At 34.4% G+C, this 27,907-nt stretch overlaps 1 protein-coding gene across 1 annotated transcript; it reads right to left on the reverse strand.

The window, feature by feature from the left end:
• Positions 1-4,370: 4,370 nt before the first annotated feature.
• LOC148278102 (protein Wnt-11b-2-like) lies at positions 4,371-27,907 on the reverse strand. Its single transcript, XM_088231875.1, has 5 exons — positions 27,891-27,907; positions 25,652-25,857; positions 8,614-9,230; positions 5,956-6,215; positions 4,371-4,579 (listed from the first exon to the last, which is right to left on the reverse strand). The coding sequence occupies exons 1-5, from the start codon at positions 27,905-27,907 to the stop codon at positions 4,402-4,404; spliced, it is 1,278 nt and encodes a 425-aa protein (XP_088088001.1). The 3' UTR covers positions 4,371-4,401.

Here is a 27,907-nt window from a genome sequence, read left to right on the forward strand (position 1 = left end):
CACTGAACTTCCTCATTGATGTCCATTGAATCAACGGGAGTCAGGAAGTAGGGTCAAAGCACCAATGAATGACCGTTTAAGGTTTAGCTTGTAGTGAAATCCACATTAAAGGTATAAATTTTATTATTTAAGCGTACAAAATAAAAGAAAACAATAAAAAAACACAATTTTTCTAAGTACTTTTACTTTTTTATTGAAATACGAGTATTACAATTATAATTAATACTACTCTAAAAAAATAGCAGAATCACCAGAGAATGACCACTACTACCCCAGTAAAAATAATACCACAACGTGATACTTAAAATATGTTCAGTTTTAACTGTCTTCATTGATTTTAGATAAATTTCACTGCACAATTAAATGTTTGTGTTGTTTTTATATTTTAAAAACATGTTTTTCAGTATCACTAAACTTTCTCGTTATTTATTAACATCAGAAACATTTACACTTTGTTAAAAGTACATATTATGTATAAGGTATTAATGTTGTATGTAGTTAAGTATTCCTTAGTGGAAGATATTAGAAATATCTATTAGATGCATCATTATTAAGTAAATAGTAATTGCAAGAAAGACAATGTTAATGTCTTATCAGCTATTTTAGGATCTAAATAACTCATCTTCAGGTAGCAATAAATATTTTAAATTATGTTTTTTTTTGCTAATTATTTAAAGGTACCTACATAATTGGGGGAAAACGGGGTGGCGTGATATAGTTTTTGGTTAGCGATTTTATTTTTAAAACTTATAATCGTATCGATGAACTAATTGCACCATGCATAAGTGTATTTATTAGTGATTTGTTAGTTAGTTACAGACATTTTTAGCTTGAAATTTCATTTTTATCATGAACTGTAGAACTCCAAATTAATATTTAATTAATATGAAACGATGCAATGTTTTTTTACAATGATGAAGCTAAGAAGCTTGCCTCACACACGGGGGTTTTTTTCATGCCTGGGTATTCTGTTCTGTATTTCACCACTGTAATTGGTCATCTTGGACTGCTGTGGAGAGAAAACTGTTAAAATGTTTTTTAGCATGGCTATATTTGAGTAGTAATTAAAATTACATTATTCAATTAATGTAATGGGCCAAAGTAGTAGCAGATTTAGTTTTGGCATTATTTAATAATTCCAATTATTAATCAACATTATTGTCAATAAAAAAATACCTTATCTAAAAGGATCCATGAAACTACATATTTTATTCTGTAATATATTCATTTTCTTTTGACTTTATTGAAATATTTCAAGATAGTTTCTTGCTATCTTACGATTATTCCCATTTACAATTATGGTTGTGTACAACAAAAATAATGTTTTAATTTGTATAATAAATATACTATTCTTGAAAGCGATGACTGATTATTCAAATTTGTAAATATAAGTAACACTCATCTTATATTTCTACCACAAAATTTTTAACAGATATGAATTATGATTGTGTTTCTTGTGCCAAAACGGATACATCATGAATGTTCTTTTGTTTCTGTGCTAATGTATCTATATCAAAGTAATCTACTTTAAATATATTTTTCTAGAATACAATCATATTATAACTTGACCCAATATATGAATAAATTCTCTAAGAAATAAACAAAAACAGATAATGATTTACTGACCTAAATGACATTACATAAATTTATTTTAATTATTAATTTCCTAAAATTTTACATGTTGATTAATACATATTAAATACTCTAATTTTACACATAATTGTTTTTTTATATTACCTTTCCTGCTATGCAAGTCTGTCTCTTGGCACAAGTTTTAATAATTCAAATTAATCTACTGTTTTTACCTTCGCGCCATTCTCCATAGGAGTAGTGTTGCTTTTCTAACCTAACCTAACCTGACCCCTTGATGTTGTAATTGTCAAATGTAGTACTATCTACTATAAAAATACTTACAATTTCCACAATAATATTTCAACTGAACAAACATCATTATTAATCAGAATCAACAGCTTGGCAAATTACTACTAAGAACGAAATACTATCAATTACTAATAAAGAAACAGATTGGACCACTAGGCTTGACAATTTATTCCAGTCTGGAGCCACCCTTGGAAAGGGAGTTATTCTCGGAACTGGGGTGAAATTGGGGATGGTAGAGCTTCCAATTATGACGCCTGAAATTGGTGTTGGGTTTTAATTGATACATCTCGTGCAGAGCGCAATCATAGTAATCGTGTCCCCGTCTTCCGTCGTTCTTCCAATGATGCAAGTCCTAGAGCTTTTCATTAAGCCATTTAATAATGCCGACTGGTCAAAATGAGCAACCAGCATGACAGAATCCTTTCACGAAGTATAAATTGACTTTATAAATAAAAGAAACCGTTATTTGTATATTTTATTACAAATTTTTGACAGTAAATTCTCAACACAAACTACAAACCTCTTGGACTACCTTTATATACAAAACAATCTAAGCTCCATATATTAAGTCTCATACACCATAAGGCTGTAGTCTGGTAAAATGCACAAAAATTAACAAAATCATACAATTTCACCATTTTAAATGCCGTATTTTCTAAATCGTTCATTTAAGAAATAAAGTAATAATTAAAGTAATAAGTAATAATAATTATAAGTTTTTTCAGCTAGTAGATTTACGCCTCTTGAAATTTAGACTAAACTTGTGTATATTGGTACCTACTCAAATATAAAGACGAAGTATTAAAGTAAAAGTCATTCTAATGATTTAAAGATTGACAGAAGATAATAAATGTTGTGGTATTTCTCTTGAATTCTGGGTTAAATTCTAAAAATTAAACCACATAAACCAAGCTTAGACCAAATAAAGTATGGTTAAATACGTAGAAAATTGACACACATACAATATTGATAAATATTTTTCTACATACTTTATCTTGAAATTGTATTCATACATTTTTGCTGTGAAATTAGGTAATTTGAATTCCAAACTACAGCCTTTAACATAAATGCGTAATTGCATTTTACAATCATTTGGCAAATTCCAAAATAAAATTAAATAAACAGAGGAAGGATGCTTGTCAGTAATTAAAAAAAAAAAGATAATATCAAAACTGACCATTTATGACTCATGATAATGTTTGTAATGCCTACAAATCTGGTGCAAAAACAATAAAACATTGATATTTTATTGCATTAGATACTGACACAGGAATTATTAGTTGAAATTATCATTGCAAAATTGCAATGTTAGCTTATATTGTGAACATTGAACTATGAGATCAATAAATTATATCTACATATATATTTTTTGTTTATATGTTAATACATTAATTAACCAACAAATCCTCACAGAAGACTAATGCTAATCCATGCCGAGGTGGACCTGGCTTGGACACGTGCTTCGTAAAGCTGAAAGTCCAAAAGGGTTTCCTGGAGGCGTCTAGTGATGTCCACGTTCTCCACTTAGGACCGAATGTGGAAAAAGAAAAGGAAGAAGGATGCTTATTCAATGTACTGCATTACTAATTCATATTTCCCTACCACTGCATTACCAACTAAACAGTAATCGGGACATCTTGAAAATTGCAATTCCCAAAATTGTAATACATAATTCAAAATGTCCTACTTTTGCATTAATGATAGATAGTTTTTCTTACAAGTTAGATTTAACCACTTATTATAACATTTACATAATTTTAAAACTAATGACTAGGAATTAATTACATAATTATTATTGCTTTCTTTATTAAACATACACTTTTAAGACTAATATTAAATATTAAGTTTGCTACAAAGTAGAAGTTTTAAGTTAGTTAAAATATCATATAATAATTACATAAAGTACAAAGTATGTCGTTCCACTCTAAAGAAGGTGGCGTTAAATGGTGGTCAAAACGTATTGAACTTAACTTTACCGTAAACCCAAATAGTAATGATAATAGAGGAGATGTCTGAGGAGACAAACTACACGGGGCGCCCTCGCCAAGAGTACCTCTAGGATTTATGCAAAGATATCAGCTGCAGGTCATATGTAGGCCAAAAGAGGGCTGTTCAGGACCGATCGGTGTGGCAGAGGAGACACAGAGCTTTGCTCCAAACCAATCCAGAGAGAGAGAAATGTAGAACAATTTTTACAAAAAAACACTACATTTAACTATATCATAGATACTTTTAATGGGAAGTTTAATCACAAAAATATCTTTTGGAAGATATTTTCGTGATTGAACAAAAAAAAGAAGTAATGAATTGTCTTCATCCGATCCCTCTTCTCCTCTCCAGCTATATGTAAATATTGGTTTTATAGTGTGGAGATCGGTTGATATAATTAAAAATTTCCATATTGTGGGCTATCTATTTGTGACCCCTGATTTTTATTATTTGACATTATGTACATGTCATTGAAATTCTTATTTAATCAATTTCTCATTTTGTTGGATTTTTTATTACCAATTTGTTATTTTAGTTACAGTAATGGTCTTTTGAAGTAGTTTTGCAGAGCTGGCACTCGACGTGACAACACCAAATGAGGCGACAATTGCATCGCTCTACACGAGAAACCTTTTGAGTTTTATATCCTCTTCCACAACACATGGAGCGACAGCTGGATTCTCCGTGCGTAAGTGTTGCGTTACACCATCTTAAAGGGAAAAACAAATTATTAATACCAAACTACTAAAACATGCAGAGAAAATAGACCGCAAAAAAACAACTAAAATGTTTTACGATGCAATTGTTGATAGACGGTAAAATAGAGGAAGACCGGGAAAGACTTGTCATCACGAAATGAGTAAACTGGCATTCTATTCTCTCTGCTGACCCCTACAGGGAAACGGCATATTGCTTCTGTTTAATATTCAGAGGAACAAGCAGAATCCAAATACGGATAACCCTCCTATGACAGGTAGATAGGATCCTGTTCCTGTGTAAGGCCGTGTTATGTGAGACTCAGAGCCAGTACTTAAAGGGGGGTTAGGTTCCAAAGAAATCCAGAGTACTTTTTTTTCATATTTATAAGTCAAATAGTAAAAACTTACTTTTTCAATTTGTTAAATCTTAATTTAAAGATACTCGATACGACTAAACGTAAACGTTTTTCCAAATTAATTTTAAAAAAGAAATATTTGCGTTCTTATGATTTACCCAAATATTATATTTTGAGGGCCATTTTCAACGAGTTGTAAATAACTCACTATTGGAAAATGGGAATCAAGTTGGGGTAGAGTGGGATTTGAACCACGGACCTCTGAGCCGTGAGTCCGAGACACTAGCCACGGGACCACAACTCGAATCAAAAATAAAGAATAGTTATGTCATCTTCACACTCTGAATGTTTTTTATCGTACGGGCTTTCTGCTATCTAAAAGTCTGGGATTTTGGTTTACTTGCTGTTCCTTAAAAGGTCGTTGAAGATTTTTTTTAAAAAGGTCGTTGAAGATTTCTTAAAAGGTCCTTGAAGATTTCTTAAAAGGTCATTGAAGATGACGTATTAAAACAAGCAATTTTCCAGCTCTCTTTGGAATTTTCGGCTTATTTCAGCGGATAGATCAGCATTAAAAAAAAAATCTAAATTTTTTGCTTGGCTCAGGACTTATTGTAATTTAGTTTGTCAATAATATTTTAATTTACAATCTTTATCACTGTTCTCCTCGAAATCTATTTGAAAGTCTGAATCCATTTCCAGCCAATCAGCTTTGACAATTTCATCTTCCGTCAATAACTCTCGAACGTCCTGAATGCTCATATTGTCAAAATTGTCATCTCTAATTAATTCTGCAAGATGTACATTCACCATATACAAAACTGTGTTGTGAGAAGCCGCGTTCCCGCAAAAATTTGATAGTGTTAGAGCGAAACCATATTATAGGATAGTTTCCTTATTGCAAAATATGCAGACTCAGTGGGAAAATCCTTCCGTAAACCCAGTGGTGGTATGGACGGGTCTCTCTGTAATTTTCGTTACCAAGGAACGTAAGGTGATCACTCATGATCGAGACCAATGCTGAGGCTCCTCACCTGCCCTCGGTGCCCAGGCTGCCCGCGGCCGGGTCCCGGCGGCAGTAGTCCGGGCTCGGGGACACGTACAGCAGCGCGCGGCGGGGGCGCGCGCGCCCCGCGCGGCCGGCCCCGCGCACGCGCGCCGCGTCCGCCGTGCGCGCCAGCAGCGCCGCGCCCAGCGCGCGGAGCGGCGCCAGCGCGCGCCAGCACGTGCGCACGCTGCACGAGCCGGACACGCCGTGGCACTTGCACTCTACGCGCAGCGAGCGCTCCGCTACCTGTTGTAGATAGAAAGTTGAAGTAGGCAATCATTATATTCTATTAATTAGCATGCTAACGGAATTGCATAGCACGCTATTGTTAAATTATTTATTATACACGGTTTTTCAGGGCCAGACCGCGAAACTTAAGAAGAACATTCCTCATGGTAAGCTTTGAAAAAAATCCTACTAAAATTTTTCCAAAAAGTCATTTAAAAAAAAAAACGTAATCTCAAAATGTAGTAAATCCTTAATTTCTCGGACAAGCAGTCCCTCCATATACCCCTTCTCCTCTCTTACCCAGCCACTTCCCTTGTCAGCGTCTGTTGCGTATCGCTTCGTTCGTCCAATACGTTTTGATCGCATTTTTTTTGTCAGGGAGGGGAAGTGGTTTGCGGAAGGGGATGCTAGTCCAAGAAATGAAAAATTTACTGCATTTAGAGATCAAAAAAATAACTTTTTGGAAATTTTTTATTAGGATTTTTGAAAGCTTACTATGAGGAATTTTTCTCTGAAATTTCGCGGTCTGGCCCTAAAATATAATAAACTTAAACATTTTGCGATGTTTTTTTTAATATTAACATTAAAAAACTCCTTACATATTTGCAGGGGTTAGCGGTAAGGATCTAATTAAAAAAATACTATTTTTTACCCAGTTTTCTTAGGGGGACAGAATAGGACACTTAAAAAAAATGCTGGTAAAATCTTCAAAGTGTAAGAAATTTCTCGTTTTATTTAGTAAATAAGCTAATTTCACCATTAAAGATCAATTTAAATGTACAGCAGAATTGTCACTCATGAAATGAGTGTGTCGTTTTTTTCCTTTTAAACAATCTTCCTATTGTCCTAGACAGCTGGGAGTTTAGGATATTGGGAGCGCCACGGAATGTAAAAGGAACACACCATTTTGATCAAGGCTTATCTAATTAATTTCGGGGGTTAAGGGTCATAAGGGCGAAACTACAAAAACACAGTTTTGAGATAAATGATAAAACAGTTTTTAAAAAATAATACTGTCTTTTAAGGGTAACAAATAAAGAAAATAAAAAATACAGTTAATAGAGCATAAAATGTTTTAGAGACAAAAATATGAAACTACGCTTTCGTCTATATGAAACTACGCTTTCCCTAACTTGCGCTTACATTAGTAAATTAACAAAATGATGTAAAAGGTGTTTTATTCTTCTGACTTTAAACAAAACGCTTCATTTGTAGTTTCACACAAATTTATCTAGGTAACTACTTATCGGATGAGTTTCACCTTTTTGTCACTAACAGGATATTTTGTTTGGATATCAGATTAGTACTTAACACAAAACAGCATTTTTTGTAGTTTCGCCCTTATGACCCTAAGCCCCCGATTTAATATGTGGTTTTCATGAAATATTCATTTGAAAATCACCTAGACAAGCCAATTTATGAGTTATCGATAGTGAACGGTTGTTTAAAATAATTTATACAGGTAATAATTTTTTAAAAAATAAAATATCAAAGCTGGGCTATACTTATTTAAAAAAATAAATTAATATTCTATTTTTTTAAATTAAGCCTCTATTTAGAGGCTTATCAGCAGGCGGGATAGAGGTGATATGGAAGGAGGTAATGAAAAATACACCACAACACCCAGACCAACTGAGAAAAAAATATTTTTTGGATTTTTCTCTTGCAACTGGCGGGAATCGAACCCGCGACGCCAGTTTCACAGTTAACCAACTGCGCTACGGCGCTTCCCTTACGTATAGAAATGAAAAAAAACATAGGCACACTCATTAAATTAAAAATATAATTTAAAGCTAACAAAAACTCCGCCTCGTGGTGATATGGTCAGCGCATTTGCCTACCATGCAAGAGGTCTCGGGTTCAATTCCTGACAGGGTTAATATAAAATATTTATTTAATAGGGTGTTTTCATTAGCACATTACAGCAGAGATGAATAACACTTTAGAGAAGGCAATATAGAAGTCTAGGCATCTACAGGGCTTATGACCTGTCCTTGGCTGGTTTATTGGCAGGTTTACTGTGTAACATTCACCATTCTGGCTTATGGTCATAAGCCCTGTAGATGCCTAGACTTCTATATTACCTTCCCTAAAGTGTTATATTCATCTCTGTTGTTATGTGTCAATGTAAACAGCTTCCCAGGGAGTTGAATCCAGTCCTTGTCTACAAAAATTTGGAGAAACTCAAAATAATATTGAGGATGTTTTCACACTAAAATATTTCATAGTCCCTGGACCTGAATAATAATGGTAAACCTGAAGCGCAAGACTGGTCATCTTTCCTTTAACAAAAAAATGATCAAGATACGCCGTGATTGGTGTACCAATTCAGTGCCCTATGCACCATTATGTGCGAATAGGGAATGATAAAAACCGAAATCGCGGTTGATACTGTAAAAATACCTAAATAAAATACCTTTCGTCCAACTTTGCTGTTCTGTAAATTTGCCAGTAATATATATGGCTGCAGCCTTTGCAATTTTTCCTCGAGAGTCTCCTTAATATTGTAAGCTTTCCTTTGTCTCTTTCCGCCTCTCTGTTTCTTGTTTCTTCTAGCTGCTCTTCTGACCAACGCGGCTTCATTTTCTGAACCAAATGTTGTAGTTTCTAGATCGCTGACGTCATCATCTCCACTGCCACCTTCGGGATCTGTTTGAACCATCGCCGTACCTTCTGTGACTGAAGATTCGCCAAGTTTGACTGTGTAATTTGCGGTTGTGTTCGATGTTTCTATTACATTTCCATGTTTGTCTATTCGTCTGTCTGCTGTGTCGTATATTCTGATTTCTTTTTCCTTGTCCGTTCGGCTGAAGAAGTCTTCGCTGTCTGGGTTTTCTACGAAGTGTTTGACGAATCTCCCGGCCCACTTGAGGTTGTCGGAACACCCTCCCCACTTGAAGCCCCTTCCAGGGCGCTCCCTCGGGGTTTGGCCACAGGTGCAGGAAGAGAGCAGACCGGAAGAACAGGCTCTGGACATGGTGTGCATCAGTGCTGCAGAGCTTAGCGCGTACACGAAAGATTGTTCTTTTGTACCTGAAAAGTTTAAATTGGTCAATTATGATAGTAAGAGCTATTAACTTAGCCAATCGGCGCAGGATAACGAGGTATTGCACATTTTCTTTTGGTTTTGCTTTGGGCAACAGCAAATTACACAATGACGAAACGAAAATATTTAAATGTCAAATGTCACTTAGTATATAGTTTATCGAAAAATTGAATATCAAAAAACGTTTGCTGAACCAGCTAATGACAGGCAAGCCAATGTTCGGGCAGCACAACGTCTGTCGGGTCCGCTAGTATATTTATATAAATTGGTTTTTACAACTTTTCTACCAAACTTCAAATAAATTTCTGACTTTTTCTGTCTAGAATAGTAATTCTTAACCGGGGCGCCAGCCCGGTTATGTGGGCGTTTTGAATTTTTGGCGGAGCGTTTTAAAATTTTTAGCATTTAGGAGACGCTGCAGATAATCGCATGGGCATTGTGTCATAAAATATAGGCCCTTTTTTATCGGGCGTAGAAAGTGTCAGTTCAAATTCAAAAGAGCAGGTTATTTTTTTTTTTTATTTATTAATAAAACATATAAGACATGAATATCATGATATTATATTCCCAGGAGTTGTACGAGAAAACTCATTTGGGACGGTACATAAAAAAAATAGTACATTTCTTGTAACAATACATAGTATACATTTAAACAATAAAAATTTTAACAAATTTTAACAATCTATGAACTTAATATTAAAAAAGGAAAGAAAACATTTAAACAATCTGTGAACTTAATATTAAAGAAGAAAATAAAAACATTCAAACAATCTGTATATTGTTATGTCAATCACAAGCTATACACATATTTCTTCTTTTGCAGCTTCGATTCGCAAATAACAATCAAAGCTAATTTATATAACAATGGCCAACAGTTCGAACCCAACCAACAGGTAATCCGTCAAAGAAAACTGAATACAACTGACCTGGGCAATCCCGAAGTCCTGGTCTGCATCCAATTCGTCTTCCTGGTCACTGGCGCCCGAACAGGGATGGATTAACTGTTGACTCTTCTTTTGAATTGAATTTGAATTTTTACTCCTTCGCGATTATTTCGAAGAAAGGAGATTACAAACTCAGTGGCGTGCCCAATATGGCGAAATTTTTAACACATATTTTTTTTTGTATATCCGCCCGTGTGCAGTCACGGAAGACCAGGCGAGCCATCTATAGACGCCCATTAAAACTACGTATTTGATTAACTAATCAAATACGTTGTCCTTTTCGGTTGACTTCATATTTTCTCAACAGATGTCACTGCCGGGACGAATTCGAACCGATGGCCATTACATACTGCCCGCCTTGAAAGTTTGCAGACGAAACTTTCAACAAGAAAATTGAATAACTTAATGATTGTTTTATTTAACGGTATTTACATAAACTATGGCGGAGCATGAACAAACCGCATATAATTGCAATATAACCGAAGCATTTAGAACTGTATTCATAATAATATTGATCATTAATGCAATGATACTAAATATGTGACATATTGAAACAAGCGGAATTGTCCCAGAAATCGGAAACAATCGAGAGAAAACAAAAAAATAATAATCAAATGAACTAGCCTAAACTCAAAGAAAAGCGTATGCTATTCTTTAAAGTATCTCTTTACTTAACAGTATTTTCAATAACAAGCTTAATTAAAAAATAATAAAGGTAAATTATAACTAAGATGCCTAAATAAATCTTATGTTACTGAGTTGGAATAGGGCACAGTTTGACAACTGGCCGTTTGATTCTTGCGGATTGTGTTTTGACTAATGCAACTCTAATAGTTCCATCAGTCCCCGGATACACCTTTTCAATCCTCCCAAGAGGCCAACGAAGTGGTGGAACATCATCTTCCCTTATTAAAACTACCGTGCCTATTTGCACTGGGTTTTCGGGGGTACACCACTTTTGTCTCATTTGCAAAGTATGGAGATATTCTATTCTCCATTTTTTCCAATAAGATTGTACTAAACTATCTAATAAATGTTTACGATTTACGAGACTAAGACGATTTTTAAGCACATCGGGCGCGGGAAGATATTGAAGAGGAGACGACATCAAGAAATGAGCAGGAGTCAGCACCTCAGGATACGGATCCTCGGATAATAAACAAAGAGGTCGTGAATTAAGCAATGCTTCAATCTGAGTTAATACTGTTAGGAGTTCTTCATAAGTTAATAACTGACCGCCTACCACTCGATATAAATGTGTCTTAAAACTTTTAACGCATGATTCCCAAATTCCTCCAAAATGAGGACTATAAGGGGGAATGAATTTCCATAATATGCGACGGTTATTGAGTTCATTGCTGATAGTAGCTTGAAAGTCTGAAGATGCGGTTAAATTATAAATTTCATTTAATTGTGTCTTGGCACCTATAAAATTGGTTCCGTTATCGGAATACATGTTAGACACTGGGCCTCTGCGAGACAAAAATCTTTTTAGAGCCGCTAAAAACGTGTCGCTAGATAAATCTGAAGCAAGCTCAATGTGCACCGCTTTTGTTGTCAAACAAACAAAGATGCAAAGGTAAGCCTTTTGAGAACGCTGACCGCGTTTACGAGTCAGAGTAATGTTGATTGGCCCAGCATAATCTACACCCGTATGAACAAAGGCCTTTGCTTCTTGGACTCTGTACGTTGGTAAGTCTGCCATTTTTGGCCATACGTAGGTAGGCTTGACGCGAAAACAAAATATACACGATTTGGTGCGTTTTCTGATAATATTTCGTGAAGAAAGAATCCAATATCTTTGTTTTATTAAGGAGTTCAATAAATTTGGGCCTGTATGACAATTGGTGCGATGATAATGGTCAATTAAAAGGTTTATAATGTGACCTTTCTTTGGTAGCAAAGCCGGATGTTGAGTTTCGAACGGCAAATTGGAGTTGGACAATCGACCTCCAATGCGAATGATTCCCTTCTCATCCATAAAGGGATTTAAATGTTTAATGTTAGAAATTACAAGACCCTTGTTTAATAAATCAATTTCCTTCCTAAAACCTTCTTTTTGCACTTCACATATCAGAAAATGTTCAGCGAAATTTAAATCAGAAGAATTGATTTTTTCGGAACATGCTAACAGCTTTGCAAAACGCAGAATATATACAATAATACGTAATAATTTATTCCAGTCGGAAACCCTATTTGCTAAAGACAGTAATATAAAAGATTCTTTAATTACGGTGGTGATCAATGTTTTAGAATTAAATTCTGGCGTTTCCTCGTAAGCAGAAGCAGCAAATGGCCTAATCATCCATGACTGAGGGGGTGCGCACATCCACGATGGTCCATACCACCAAAGAGTATGCATCAATAATTGAGATGGCAAAATGCCTCGAGATAGACAATCACTAGGATTTTCAACACCAGAAATGTGATAAAAACATTTCGAATCTAAATTAGACTGTATTATAGCCACTCTGTTAGCCACAAATACCGACCAGCGATGCGGAGATGAATGAATCCATGATAAAGCTATCGTGGAGTCAGAAAATGCATATATTTTGGAAATCAGGTAACGCGGAGTATATGTTTCATAAACATTGCGAACAATTTTCGATAAAAGAACTGCGGCGCATAATTCTAAACGTGCTAATGACACCACTTTGACTGGGGAAACCTTAGATTTAGAGCAAATCAATCGCATTGAAATATTTCCCGTTAAATCAGTTACGTGTAAATATACTGCACATCCATACGCTTTCATACTTGCGTCGCAAAAGGCGACCAAGTTAGCTGTGCAATTAGGTGTAATATTCAAATGTCTTGGCAATCGTAATTCCTTCAATAAAGGTAATTCATTTTTTAAATTAAAGTACTTTTTTACTATTTGTTCAGGTGGAGTATCGTCCCATCCTAGATTAGTATTCCAAAGTTCTTTTATAAGTATTTTTGCGTATAATATCACTGGAGAAACTAAGCCAAGTACATCAAACAATCTGGCAACGGTAGATAATATAATTCGTTTTGTGCATTTTTCTGCACAAGGGGATGTAGTAAAACAAAAAATATCTTGTGTTGGATGCCACTCCAAGCCAAGAATTTTTAAATTATCATCATCTGTAAAATTGACAGGTGTACAATAAGCTGAAGGTAAACTTGAGAGTAATTCTGATGAATTGCTGGCCCATTTGACCAAATCGAATCCACCAGACTTAAAAAGGTTAATTGATTGATTTGCTAGCTCAATTGCTTCGGAATTGTTCATAACAGAGGTGACCAAGTCATCCATATACAATTCTGATTCGGCCAATTTAGCAGCCGCAGGAAAGTTATTTCTTTCGTCTAAAGCTAATTGTCGTATGGTGCGCATTGCAAGATACGGACTGGACTTGAGTCCAAACGGAACGCGGGTAAATTGAAAAGATCTAACCTTTTCGTTAGGATCAAATCTATATATGATTTTTTGGTATTTTCTGTGATTTTCAATCACACCAATTTGTAAATACATTTGTCTAATGTCAGCTGTAATAGCGACAGGCAGTAAGCGGAAATTTAATAATAATGTAAACAAATCGGCCTGTAAATTAGGGCCGGTAGATAGGATGTCATTCAGTGACAACCCAGAGTGTGTTTTAGCACTTGCGTCTAAAACAATTCGTACCTTAGTAGTAATTTTATCTTTACGAACTACAGCGTGGTGAGGTATAAAATACCCACATTCTATATCTGAAGTAGACGGAATTTCTTCTAAATAGCCGTTTCTTAAATAGTCTTTAATAATTTCATGATAATCATCCCGAAGGGTGGGGGCATACTTGAACTTTCGTTCAAGAGTGAAGAATCGACGGAGAGCGACCGTGTAAGAGTGACCTAATTCATCTGGATTTTTACAAAAAGGCAAAGATATCGAATACCTCCCATTAACACTGCGTAAAACTGTAGCAGCATATGCGGTTTCGCATTTAGTTTCATCGGGGCTTAAGAACCGTTTAACGGGCATTTCTTCACATTCCCAAAATTTTTGTAAACATTTTTCTAACCCCTGAAGGGCTAAAGCGGAAAAGGAATTAGGTTGAATATCGGAATGGTAAGGAACTTTCCCAAGTAAGACATATCCGAAAGCTGTAGACAAGGCAGGCGGGGCATCTGAACCAGATTCTATTTTTTCTCCAAAATAAATATAGGGAAAAATAGTCGCACCTAGAATAATGTCCACGTTCCCAGGTATGTTCCATGTTAGGTCGGCGAGGGGAATATTAGCGAGATAATTCAAATCACATTTTTCAATAAAATGTGAAGGCAACTTATCTGTTATGCAGTCGACTACTAATGCGTGAATTTTATATTTATTTTTTGGAACCATGCGTGATTCAATGTTAAAATAAACATACCCATGTATTTGTCGTGATGTCTCTCCCACACCTTTCAAGAAGGAGTTATTTAGTGGAATTATATTTAAATTTAAAGATTTACAGCAATCGACTGTTATCAAATTGTTTTGCGACGCGTTATCAATTAGACAACGCACTACTATTTTGTTATTATTGTTATTTTTATACGCAAAAACTTGCGCGGTAGACAGTAAAATAGCGTGGCCAGGTGAAGAAGACAGTGTATTTGATCGCGATGTTATGAATGTTAAAGGCGATGTACTAGTAGATTCAACACGAGTATTCCGAGAAAATGAGTTATTTTTGCCACCTTCCTTTTCAGAATCAATAAACGCATTTGATGCATGTTCCCCATTATTAGAATTTGAGGCATGTTGCCCATTACTACTGTTCGTAATACAATTATTAGAAGAAAATTCAAAGTGTAATAATGAATGGTGTTTCTTTTGACACTTTTTACACGTATGTTGAGATTTACACCCTGCACTGGTGTGGGCGTAACTCAAGCAATTAACACAACCATGTTTTAATTTTATAAAATCAAAACGACCCTTAACAGGCATATTTTTAAATGTGAAACAATCATAAAGATTAGTATGATTGTCTTTGTTACATAATAAGCATTTCTTTTCCATAGTAGATATGAAAGCCTTATAGGTTTTCTTATTACTGGGCCCATTCGGCTCCGCATTAATAGCAGCCCGGGAAGAAGAAGAAGAGGAAGCGGAAACATTTGTTGTCCTTTCCAATATTTTTACTTGGCCTTTTAAAAAATCTGTGAATTCTTGGAAAGTGGGCAATTCCTTATCCCGCATTTGCATTTCGAATTGTTGCGCTGTTTGAACATCAATTTTTCTTAACGCGCAATGTAAAAATATAAAATCCGCCAAATCATTTATCTTTAATAATTTTAAAGCGGCGACGCTAGAAGTATAATTTTCACAAAAGGTATTTAAGTTTGCGGCAGTATTATTTACTTGCTTTATGTCGAGAATGGTTTTCAAATAAAAAATTCCCAGTGACCTTGAATCCTGGTATTTTTGAACTAAACTATCCCAAAGAATTTGGTAGTTTTCTCCCGTGGGAATAACGCCGGAAATTATATTCAACGCGCTATGCGTCAAATTTGAAATTAAATATTGCACTCTTTGCGAATTCGATAAATTGGTATTAAGATGAACATTGGATTTAAAAGATTCGTAGAAAATAGACCAATTTTCTTGTTTACCATCAAAATATGGGATTTTTAAAACCGGCAAATTTATATTACATTTTTCTCTAGAAGTAGTTATATTCATTTTGTTTATTTTATTTCTAGCCCTGGTAATTCTCGAATGCATATCCTGAACTACTCCCAGTGATTGAAAATCAAGCGAGTTTTCGGGATTAATTTCCAAATTTATCTGATTAATAAGGTCGATCACCTCCTCGTACTTTTTATTCAATTCGTCGACTGTTTCCGACTCCGCTAGGAAATTCTCATTTGTTCTGGAATCGTTTAACGAACTAATATTTAACGATAATTTATAAATTGCATTTATACGTTCAAAAAATACCTCTCGTTTCCCTATGAGAATTTTTAATTTTCTTGCATTTATTTCCGACATGTTTAATATATGTAAAACGTATTTGTAAAACGTAGGCTAAATAAGTGTTCCACAGACGTGCGGTAGGTATTTAATTTAATTAATTAAATATGTATAAAAATAACTTAATGTCACACGGTACGGTAAGAAATAAATTTAGAAAGCGATAATTGATATGAATTTTTTGCAGAATTTATTTATTCTGGAGTTGAAGTGAATAAACTTAATTTGTATTAAATTCGATAGAACAATAAATAAATTTACTGGAATAATCCAGTAACTCGATTAGGACTATTTATGTCCGGCGAAGGACCATTTTATGTATATTGTTATGTCAATCACAAGCTATACACATATTTCTTCTTTTGCAGCTTCGATTCGCAAATAACAATCAAAGCTAATTTATATAACAATGGCCAACAGTTCGAACCCAACCAACAGGTAATCCGTCAAAGAAAACTGAATACAACTGACCTGGGCAATCCCGAAGTCCTGGTCTGCATCCAATTCGTCTTCCTGGTCACTGGCGCCCGAACAGGGATGGATTAACTGTTGACTCTTCTTTTGAATTGAATTTGAATTTTTACTCCTTCGCGATTATTTCGAAGAAAGGAGATTACAAACTCAGTGGCGTGCCCAATATGGCGAAATTTTTAACACATATTTTTTTTTTGTATATCCGCCCGTGTGCAGTCACGGAAGACCAGGCGAGCCATCTATAGACGCCCATTAAAACTACGTATTTGATTAACTAATCAAATACGTTGTCCTTTTCGGTTGACTTCATATTTTCTCAACAGATGTCACTGCCGGGACGAATTCGAACCGATGGCCATTACACAATCTGTGAACTGAATATTAAAAAAGAAAAGAAAAACATTTAAACATTCTGTGAAATTAATATTAAAAAAGAAAATAAAAACATTTAAACATTCTGTGAACTTAATATTAAAAAAAGAAAAGAAAAACATTTAACCCTAAAACACAATATATAGACTATTCACAGAAACTGAGCTAAAAACTATCACTTTCAAAAAGATTCAAGAAATAGGTCTTCATTTCTGGTCTTTGAGATTTACCACTCGACATTTCATTTTTAAGGTCATCAGGCAGTTTATTAAATTATATACGACCAATGTATTCCAGAGACCTTTTGCCGAACTTCGTGGAACAAAATTTAGAAATGTGAAGATTTTTTGCATGTCGTGTATTATAGTTGTGAATTTCATGATTAAATGTAAGTTTTAAATTTGTGTGAGCAGAAAAGTTTATGATGTTTGAAATAGTGTTAGTGATGTCATACAGTGCCATTACCTTGAAAGGAAGTATTTTTGTGTTACGATAAATATCCTTGACATGGGAATCCCATTTCAAACCAAGAATGCTTCTCAGAGCTCGGTTTTGAAGAACTTGAATCTCAGAAATCTGGTTTTTGTTAGCGAAACCCCAAATACAGCATAAATAGGATAGGTGAGAATGTATCATAGCGTAATAGACGGCAAACAAAACAGAGTGAGGAAGCAGACCACGAAGTCTATGCAAAACGCCAGTTACGGGTACTATTTTTGATTTAACATGTTCATATTGGTATTTCCATGAAAGTTGAGAGTCAATATATAGTCCTAAGTATTTAGTAACATTGGTCTTTTCAATATAGCCAGTTCCTAGAGAAATATTAATTTTCAAATCCTGTTTGTTCCCAAAAATCATATATGATGTTTTTTTCATATTCAAACTTAATTTGTTTAATCGCATCCAGTCGGCAAGACTATCGAAATCTGTCTTCATTATTTTTTCTAGTTCTTTTAGGTTACTATTATGATAAAAAATGACAGTATCATCGGCATACAATTGAAGAGTCCCCTTTAACCCCCACTTAGTGATATCATTAATATAAATAAGGAACAAGAGTGGACCAAGGATTGACCCCTGCGGAACTCCACAAGTTATCCTACCTAGATCACTAGATTCTTTTCCGATTTGAACCGCACAGTATCTGTCAGTGAGATAGCTTCGAAATATTTTCAAAGGTATGCCAACTATGCCTAAGTGTTTCAACTTATCCAATAGAATCTCATGGTCCACAGTGTCGAAAGCCTTTTTTAAGTCTATAAATATAGCTGCAGCAAATTCACCAACATCTATTTTTTTTTGTAGATTTAAGACAAAGTCATAAGCAGCGCATTTAGTATTTGAAAACTTTCGAAATCCATACTGTTGAGACGTAAGAATTTTATTGTCGGTCAAGAATTTAGTGAGCCTATCTTTTAAAATTAGTTCAAATATTTTAGAAAATACTGGGAGTATCGAGATAGGCCGGTAATTAGAAACGTCTTTTTTGCAGTCATCTTTATGAATTGTAATTATTTTAGCTATCTTCAGTTGGTCCGGAAACATACCACACGACAATGATGTATTAATGAGAAATACCAAATGTTCAACTAGCTCATCTTTACAGATTCCAAGGACAATTGACTAACAAAATGACTGCAAAGCCAAAATGGTATTCTATCAATGTGATTAAAATGCTTTTTGATTCGTTTTCGCCAGCAATAACCTCTTCTGCGTAAAGAAAGGACATACATACACAAAGAAAAGTGTAAATTTTTCAACAATGTTTTGAGTATGTCCAAATGCTTGGGAGTTGTTCATATTTAAATTTGTTGCAACAGAGAGGGAAAAGATTCTTGAGAAGGGAATATAGAGTCTAGGCATTTACAGGGCTTATGACCAACCAACCAATGGGCTGGTTTAAGTGGCCACTTCGTACATTGTTTAACATTCATTCATTCACTTTACAGACTGTGGAAAATTGTTTTCAGGCGTCGCCTAGTAGGTGAATTGGAATCTCACCCACATGATAAGGGTTTCAGCTCTTTTACTTCACAAAAGTCAACAGATGGAAGAGTTGAGGAAATGTGGATGTTCAAACATAGGCAGAATGGTGAATGTTACACAGTGTGTTAAGTGGCCACTCAAACCAGCCAATGACAGGTCGTAAGCCTGTAAATGTCTAGACTTCCATATTTCCTTCTCAAAATTTTTTCCCCTCTCTGTTGCAACAAATTTATAAATGTAAATTTTTCATTTAGATTTTTGTTCGGGGGGGGGGCGCTGGATAATTTGAATGCGGTAAAGGGGTCGATTCTTTCAAAACGGTTTAGAAACACTGGTCTAGAAGATCGATTGAGGTATAATATATAAGGACAACTTATAGCAGATATCGAAAGTCTATCAATCTTACTACCCTCGATCTAAAGTGATTCTTTTCAACTAAGGCTCTGCCAAAAGAGTTTAACTTCTCTTGTCCCCATCAGATAACCTTAGACATCCCTCACCCCTTTCTGACTATTGCGAATTGGACAGAAAAGATTTTGCGGGTCGTTAACTCTGCAAAAGAGTTCAACCGATACACGTGTAATGAATGAGCTCGTGTGGACGTTTTTACCCTTTTCGGTTAGATGCTCATTGCTGTATGCAGCCCGTATGGTTCAGTGTCTAATTTATCGGCTTATCTCATATTATCAATAGCAAAGGTTAAATTAGAGTTTCTCAATATTTTCCAGAACAAGGAAAAGGCAACCATAATTTTCTAAAGCCTTTTACCTATTACACGGATGGATTCCGTTTTCCAGGATTTTCGCCTAAAATTAGCCATCGTATCAAAAACAGTCGTCCACACATCAGTGGCGAATGGTGATTTTTTTTACAGGTAAGCTATAAAAAAAATATCATACATTTGTACCTACATATAAGATACATGATATAATGTAAGTAATATATACTATAAATTGATATTTTTCTGTGGTTCTGTGTGATACAACAACTCTCATCCATGAAATTAACTCAAACGATGTAACTTTGTGATAAATTATATTATATAAATATATTATCCATTACTTTAATACACAATTCATTAAAAAATAAATAAAAAATACCACTATGAATTCAGTCGATATTAGGTATTCAATTGAAATGTCAACTGGCCGCATTGTTCTAGTAATTAATAGTGCTAATAATGGCCGCGTGGAGCGCTTTATGTCCTGCAATATGACGCATGAAAGTAACTATAGTCTTATGTCAAAAGTACCATGTCAAAGAAAAATAGTCCTTAAGAAACAATGTTTGAGATACTGTTTTCCAAATCAAGAATCTTCAAATAATTTGTTTAATCTGCAAGTTTAATCTAGGAGAAAAAACCCGCACTGGGGTTAATACATTTAAAATATAGTATACTTATTTGCATGAAAAAATTAGCTGGAATAATCGGCTAGTTTCTTGGCTCACCGCAGGCGCTGGGCGCGCTTTATTTAAATTTATCTTAGGATAAAAATACAAATGGTGGAAATGATTTAAAATAAATGTTAATTATTTTTTATTTTTTTATTTAAATCTTAAAGTAGGGCACACATATCATACATATTGTTATGTGTGTTCTAATAATAACATTACAAATATATTTAATTTACAAATTGTTTATCACATATGTCTTGACCATTATTTTAAATTTTGATATGTTTTTTTCTTCATAAATATTTTTTTCCATTTCGTAATACTTTTTAATTTCTTTAAATAAAATTGAATTTTGTGACTTTGCCTTTTTCCTAAATGGAAGTCTAATTTTGTTCTTTTCTCTAGTATTGTGATCGTGTTCATGCTGGTTCCGATCAATTTTTTTCCAAAATTCTGTTTTTTTATTAGAGTTTATAATTTTATGAACAAATATCATTGTATTGTAAAATATTCTTTGTTTATATGTTAATAATTTCATTTCATTTACCATCGACTTTACCCTCGTATATCTGTTTTTTTTCAAAATGATTCTAAAGGCTTTATTTTGTAATACAGTTAGTTTATCTATGTTTTCTTTGTTTGATAAAAATAAAATGCTACTACAGTAATTAACGTGTGGTTCAATAATTGCTTTGTAAATAGTTTTGCAGGAGTCCTTATCAATAAATCTTCTGATCCTTCCCAAAATTGATATTTTTTTTGCAATCTTATTTATTACCATCTTAGCGTTTTGGTGAAATGTAAGTTTTGAATCCAACATTACACCTAAATATTTAATTTCAGTGACTTCATTAAGTTTTTCATTTTCTATTACAATTGATGGTGTAATTTCTATTCTTTTGTTTCCTATATTCATATATTTAGTTTTGTTAACATTTAATTTTAATTTATTAATTTTTAGCCACAGTGATACACTATTAAGATCATGATTTAGTCTGTCCATAATTGTTTTATAATTTTCTCCCGATATATATATTAAGGCATCGTCTGCAAAGAGTCTTATTTTTGAATATTTTAATGTTTCGACAATATCATTTATGTATATAATAAACAAAACCGGTCCGAGAACCGATCCTTGTGGTACTCCCAATGAAATTTTGAGGGGCTCGGAAATTTCATCATTATTTATTTGTTTTCTGTAAATAAAGTTACAATGAACCATTATTATGGTGGGTCAAATATAGTGATAAGCTGCGCATAATCGCTTCTATACACGGTTCGCCCCTGCCACACATAGAACTAATGTTTGCGATTACGCCCGCGGGACCACAACCCAGTTCTTCCCACTCTGTAATTGTTTCTGTGGCTCGGGTCTAAAAGGACCAATGTCGTAAATCACAACATTTTGCAACTATTTTGTGACGTCATAATAGGAGTTTCCTGTTTGAGTTGCTTGAAACTATTTTTTTTATTTAGCCCTACGGGAAATTGGATACAAAAAATATTTTATTACGCGCGGTAAAAAATAGAGCATTAAATTGCACGTAGCATATTTACATCGGTGAAATTCAAATATGTGATTGCGCAGCAGGATTATTCGTCGCGAAACGTAAACATTTTGACATGTAATATTAGGTGTTCACGGATGTTTCATTGTGATTGCGAATACGATAAACAACCATGGTGAGAAATTGTTATCACGTCGCTTATTAGCACTTCGATAGTTATTTGTAATTGAGCCACTAGGTGCGTAAAACAGTGCATAAGATCTCAATCTAGTGTTATTATTGGGAACATACGAACTGCTCTCTTATTTACGCATATACATATATTTTTTAAATATGAGTATTTTTTAATTGGCCTTCTACTAAATTCTGGACAGAAAAAATGGAATCCGAGACCCAAGACACAGATTTTACGGAAAATAAAAAATGCATTATTTTAACTCTTGTGTGTATTTTTAGTAATCTTCAAATGGACATTTTTTCATCCGATTTAGAAAGTACAATTTGTATAACTATGCTAAATGTTAATACAAAAAATATTTATCCTTGCTACGCGAAGAATGAATGTCCGCTAATTCAGCAACACATCTTTACATATACCTCATACAAGAGAGAGCACGAAGATAGAAGTCAAAACAAGAAAGACAGAGATGCTGTTCTGCGGCGAGTGTTGTCTAAAACAGATTCAGTCTTCAGTCGGTTGATGATAGTGATGAGGGACGCACGCCCGTAAAATGAGTGGCGTATTCGTGATTTTTAATTTATTTTGCTATTACAGGGCTAAATTATATGTTAATTCGCATACATTATGGAAAAGGAATTATTATACAGAATATCTCCATGTTTTTTTATTATGTCTAAACTTTAGAATATTCCGTCTTTTACTAGTGGTAACACTTTATTACCACAGTCTGAATTATTTACCACAGTCTTTTAAGAGTTAACATCGTTACGAGCGACGCACAGCTTGAGGAACGCTGGCGCCGAAGGGTGAACTCTTCAGCATTCTGCTCCAGACAGAATACTATATCTTCCCCCATTCACGCTAGATCTGATGCTCTAATGAATAATGTGATTAAGGTTTGATTCGGACGTTTATCTCTTGTGAAATATTAAAAGGATTGCATTTAATGTGAAGACGCGTAGGGAGGGAACTTTGGCTACTAACTTTTCCAATGAATTTATTCCGAACTTTGCCATTCACCATTGTAACTTGTTACTATTGGAAACAAAAATAAATAACCAAAAATAAATATACAACCTATTAATTGCTTAGAGGCATGCAAGAGGTCTTAATATATATCAACCTTAAAATATTTACGCATATCAATATTTTTAAATGATCAAGATATACTTCGATTTGTCTACCAATGCCATGCCCTATGCCCCATTGGGTACTGAAATGGGATGATGATGATGATTTATTTAAAAGCGTGTTTTTACACTAGAATATTTCATAGTCACAGGAGTGCAATAATTAAGAATCTTCTTCAGAGTGGTTAATTTGGGTATATTTCTTTTTTCCATGCGACTAATTTTTGCTTCATATACAGGTGTCCCAAAAATCAACGTCAACCCGGAAACGGGTGATAGGCCGGCCAAGTCGTGACAGTTAAGCTAGGGTTTCCTAGGACAGCGGTGTCCGTATTTTAACGGCCGTAGTGAACGGTGATGCAGTGGACAGCCGTCGTAAAGGTGATTAGAGAGTGGTTTCCTAGGAAAACGGTGTTAAATGGTGTTGATAACACCGTTTTCCTAGAAAACCACACTCTAGTCACCTTTACGACGACTGTCCACTGCATCACCGTTCACTACGGCCGTTAAAATACGGGCACCGCTGTCCTAGGAAACCCTAGCTTTATCAGAAAAATATTTTTAAAAATTAGTAAAGTACTTTTCAAATTATAAGTATCAAAAATAAATTCGGAAAAACTGACACCCTGTGGTGATCTTTCAATTCCTGTGACTAGTTGGTTAAAGTTGGCTAATGAAATTATTCTTAATTCAATGTTGGGCCAAAATCTAACATTTGATTAAAAACTGAGGCAGTAACGTTCTAATTTTAAACTGAAATTTATAGAAGGGTTATTTATGGTTACATTACAGAAAAAAAAAATATATACATTTGTAGTCACAGGAATTGAAAGATCGTCAGTTTTTCTGAATTTTTTTGATACTTATAATTTGAAAAGAACTTTACAAATGTTTTTAAAAATATTTTTCTGATAACTGTCATGACTTGGCCGGTGGTCCTATCACCGATTTCCGGGTTGACATTGATTTTTGAGACACCTGTATGGCCACACTGATAATTAAAAGTAAAAAAATATGAACGCGTGAAATCAAACATGATGATTTTAACATTGAACATTATTGCGACCTTACAGCCCCGCCACACCATGCTCCTTGCGCTGCTCATGCTCATGCTCCTCGCGCTGCCGCCCTCTCGCCCGATGTTGCCCTCTCCGCCCACACACTGCTCTACTCGCGCAATTAATCGCACTTGTCATTGGTCTTTCTATACAATGGACGATGAAACTGTGTCAGCGTGCGCGCTACGCCTTTATATTTATCGAGTCTTTTTTTGTTCCAAAACAAAGTTTTCGATTTAAAAATTTATTGGTAAAGGAAAAAAAAAATGTATAAGGCTATGTAAAAACTAAAATATGTTATATGCAACTATTATGGGGAACAGGAAATCAAAATGACATAAACAGACTACAAAGACAGCAAAATAAAATATTCTAGTTAGTATATGACCTACCCTATCTAACAGCAACTAAATAACTTTTTAAACAAACTAAACAATTAAATTTAACTGAACTTCTTAAACTAGAATCCTTTAAATTTATTCATAAATAAGCCACTGATGTAATTGTAGACGAAGAATTAAAACTGAAAAAAAACTGTAGTAAACATGAACACAATACGAGAATATTAGAAAAATATCATACACAACCTTTTAAAACGAGAAAAGGACGATCGAGACTAATAAACCATGGACTAAAATTATACAATAAACTACCAGACAAAACTAAACAAAAGACTCAGACAACCTTTGCAAAAGATGTTAAAAATATTATTATTAACAGTAGAATGTGAATTTTAAAAGTAAAAATATTTTCTTTAATGTATGTAACCCGTAAGGGTTTATCAATGAAAAAAAAAAAAAATTTAAATGCATTTTTAGTATAGCTAATTATATCAATGTCATACAAAGAAATATAAATCATTCGAAAATGAGCGGCGGGCACGACGAGGAGCATGACGTGCGGCATGACGAGTAATGTTACCACACTGCGTCTCTGCCTCTTTCCTCGCTACTTCCCATGCCACTTGTCGAGTGTGTGGTAGGCCCATAGGAGTTCGCATTTCGACCGCGTTCGCTCGGCTTTTATTCTTCCTCTGGCAGTTCCATGTTTCACTAATAATAACATAAGTAAGCAAATTTGTATTGTAAAAACCCTAAGGGCGGTTAAAGTGTAAAAAAAATAGCAACAAAATAAAAATATATTTTAATTTTTAATAAGTGAATAAATTAATTTTAAAACTACTCACATTATCGTTAAAAATATCCCATTGAAATATGTGTCCCGGGCTGGTATCATGAAAGCTCTCGCGGGGGTAGAGAACGCTTTGCTAGCGCATAATTAGTCCGTAAATTACGCGCCAGCAGCGCTTTCTCTACCCCGATGAGAGCCTTATCTCTCTTATCTCTACTTGCATGGCTGTATTAGCACATGAATGTATGTTACCTAATAGCAAGTCCGGAGAGAAGTTGGGGGCCAGGTCCAGCGAGGAGCAGTCCCAGCGCCGGTTGGCGCACAGTTGCCTACAGCTGTCTCGAGCCAGGCGCGCCGCCTGCCCCAGCGGGGGCAGAGCCGCGCACGGCGTCACCCCCAGGGCCCGCGCCAGGGCGCAGCGCCCCTGGCCCGCGGGGGGGATCCCGGTACGCAGAGCCCTGAAAAACGTAAGTGCACTTTACACCCTAGATCTAGACAAAAAAATATACGGATAGTTGGATATTTTAAAATTATTTTTATCATTTCAAATTGCATCTGTAAACCCATTATGGTTTTTTAGGCTGTACCCGTGTTAAATCATAATAAAAAAAATAAACTGGTTACGTTTTATAAAATTATTTTAGTTTATATTGTTTATGATAATTAAGTTAATTTAATTAATTACGTTTTTTTATTGTTATTATTTTGTTAACTTTGATAAATAGCTAATCTTAGGCATGTTTCACATTTTGTACAATGTTTCCCTCTGCACGGGACACTCCAGTGAGGGAACATTATTCTGTATAAAAAAAGAATACAAACAATGTAAAAGTATAAATAAATAAAGAGCTGAAAACTTAAACCTACTTTATATATTTAAACTTAAACTTTATTAATATATGGATTAAAAATGCCGGTTTATAAATATAGGAACTTTCTTATTTGATCTAGTCACGTATGCAAAGGTCGAATAATTAGTGCTGGCGCGTTCGGAAAACTTACACAAACGCATTTTTAATGTACGCAATGTTAATTTAAAAAATCATAATATTAAATTTTAGTCAAATGTGATATTTTTTTCAAAACCTCTTTTGGATTGTGGGTTGTGTATAGTAAAAAAAAATCCGTTGGGAAAATGTCATATTTTTATTTATTTTCAAACGTGTATATTTTTTATGAAATATTTTGTGTTCATTTTAATAATAATTTATACGGAGTAAATAAAATGCATGGTACAAGTTATATTGGAGAAAATATAAGAGGTTTGTTAGGGAATTATTAAATTTCGTTGGTTTGAAAGGTCCGATTGAATTTTTTTATTTTTTATTATGTTGGTATAATTTTTTTAGCATACTTCAGGGGCATGTATATCAACATAATAAAAAAAGGTTTTTAGTTCGGATATTTAATTTTATTAAGCTCAGTAGTTCGGGCGCATCAAAGAGTGAGTTGAAAATTTTAAATAGGACTATAAGGTCGGATTTATTTCGTCGGTCTTGAAGAGAAGATATATTCAAAGTAGTTTCTAACTTATTATACGTATATATGTAGGTCTCTGGATAAGACCAACCTCCAGCCTATCTTTCTTAAAAATCGATGTTGAACTGATTAAATATTCTTGATGTGAACATCATTATATGGAGACCATTAAAAGACAAATTAAAACATATTAAAACAGATGGAAAAAATTTAGTAACTAAATTATTTTTTAACAATGGTAACTTCCTTACTCTTATATGTTAAAAATACAGAACCTAGCGACAATATTTTCACACTTAGGCGTTCGTTTTATTAAAGTGACAGTGATGTGGGAATTTAATTTGACTTCAAAATTGACTTATTTCTCTCTCATATTTTTAATAGGCTTTTAAGAAAAAAGGTGCCAACCTCAAAACGATAATTTTTTTTAATAAATCATAATTACAGGAAAAATTGCTCGGCGGAACAAAATTTTTGGCGCTTTTAATGCTTAGATAAACGTGTCGATGGGTTCTAGACCCGTCGCCGTCGGTATAAACCGATGTACTTACATCGAAAATTGATGGTGGGGGTATCGATAGTGTACCTATGTAGTCGGTCGGGAGACTTTTATCTTAAACTATGACGTCATGCTGAAGCTATGTCATTTTAGTGCGTAGATATGTGTACCGTGACGTACGCTTCCCCTTGTTTCATATCGATGTATCTACCCACAACTTGAAGGAGGGGGGTCGGTAGTGTATCTTTATAATCGCTAGAGGGAATTTATCTTCAACTATACCGTCAAGGTGAAAGTATGACGTCTTTACCTTCCCATCATAATCGAGGCACTGAGGCCTCTAAAATCTTAAAGTTTTTATTCTTACATTTGTTTGCTGAATTAGTCATTCAAATATTAATGAAAAATTCTAAACTTCTCGCTTTTTCTTTCTTCTCGACTACTTTTTAAAAAGTATTAAAATTATATGAAAATAAAATACGTCACCTGGCTGCACGAAACCCTTAATTATACCTTGACACGTCACTCAT

This window comes from Micrasema longulum, unplaced genomic scaffold, assembly GCF_059751315.1.
Source record: "Micrasema longulum isolate JH-2025_06_02 unplaced genomic scaffold, ASM5975131v1 h1tg000928l, whole genome shotgun sequence".
Classification (NCBI taxonomy): Eukaryota; Metazoa; Arthropoda; class Insecta; order Trichoptera; family Brachycentridae; genus Micrasema; species Micrasema longulum.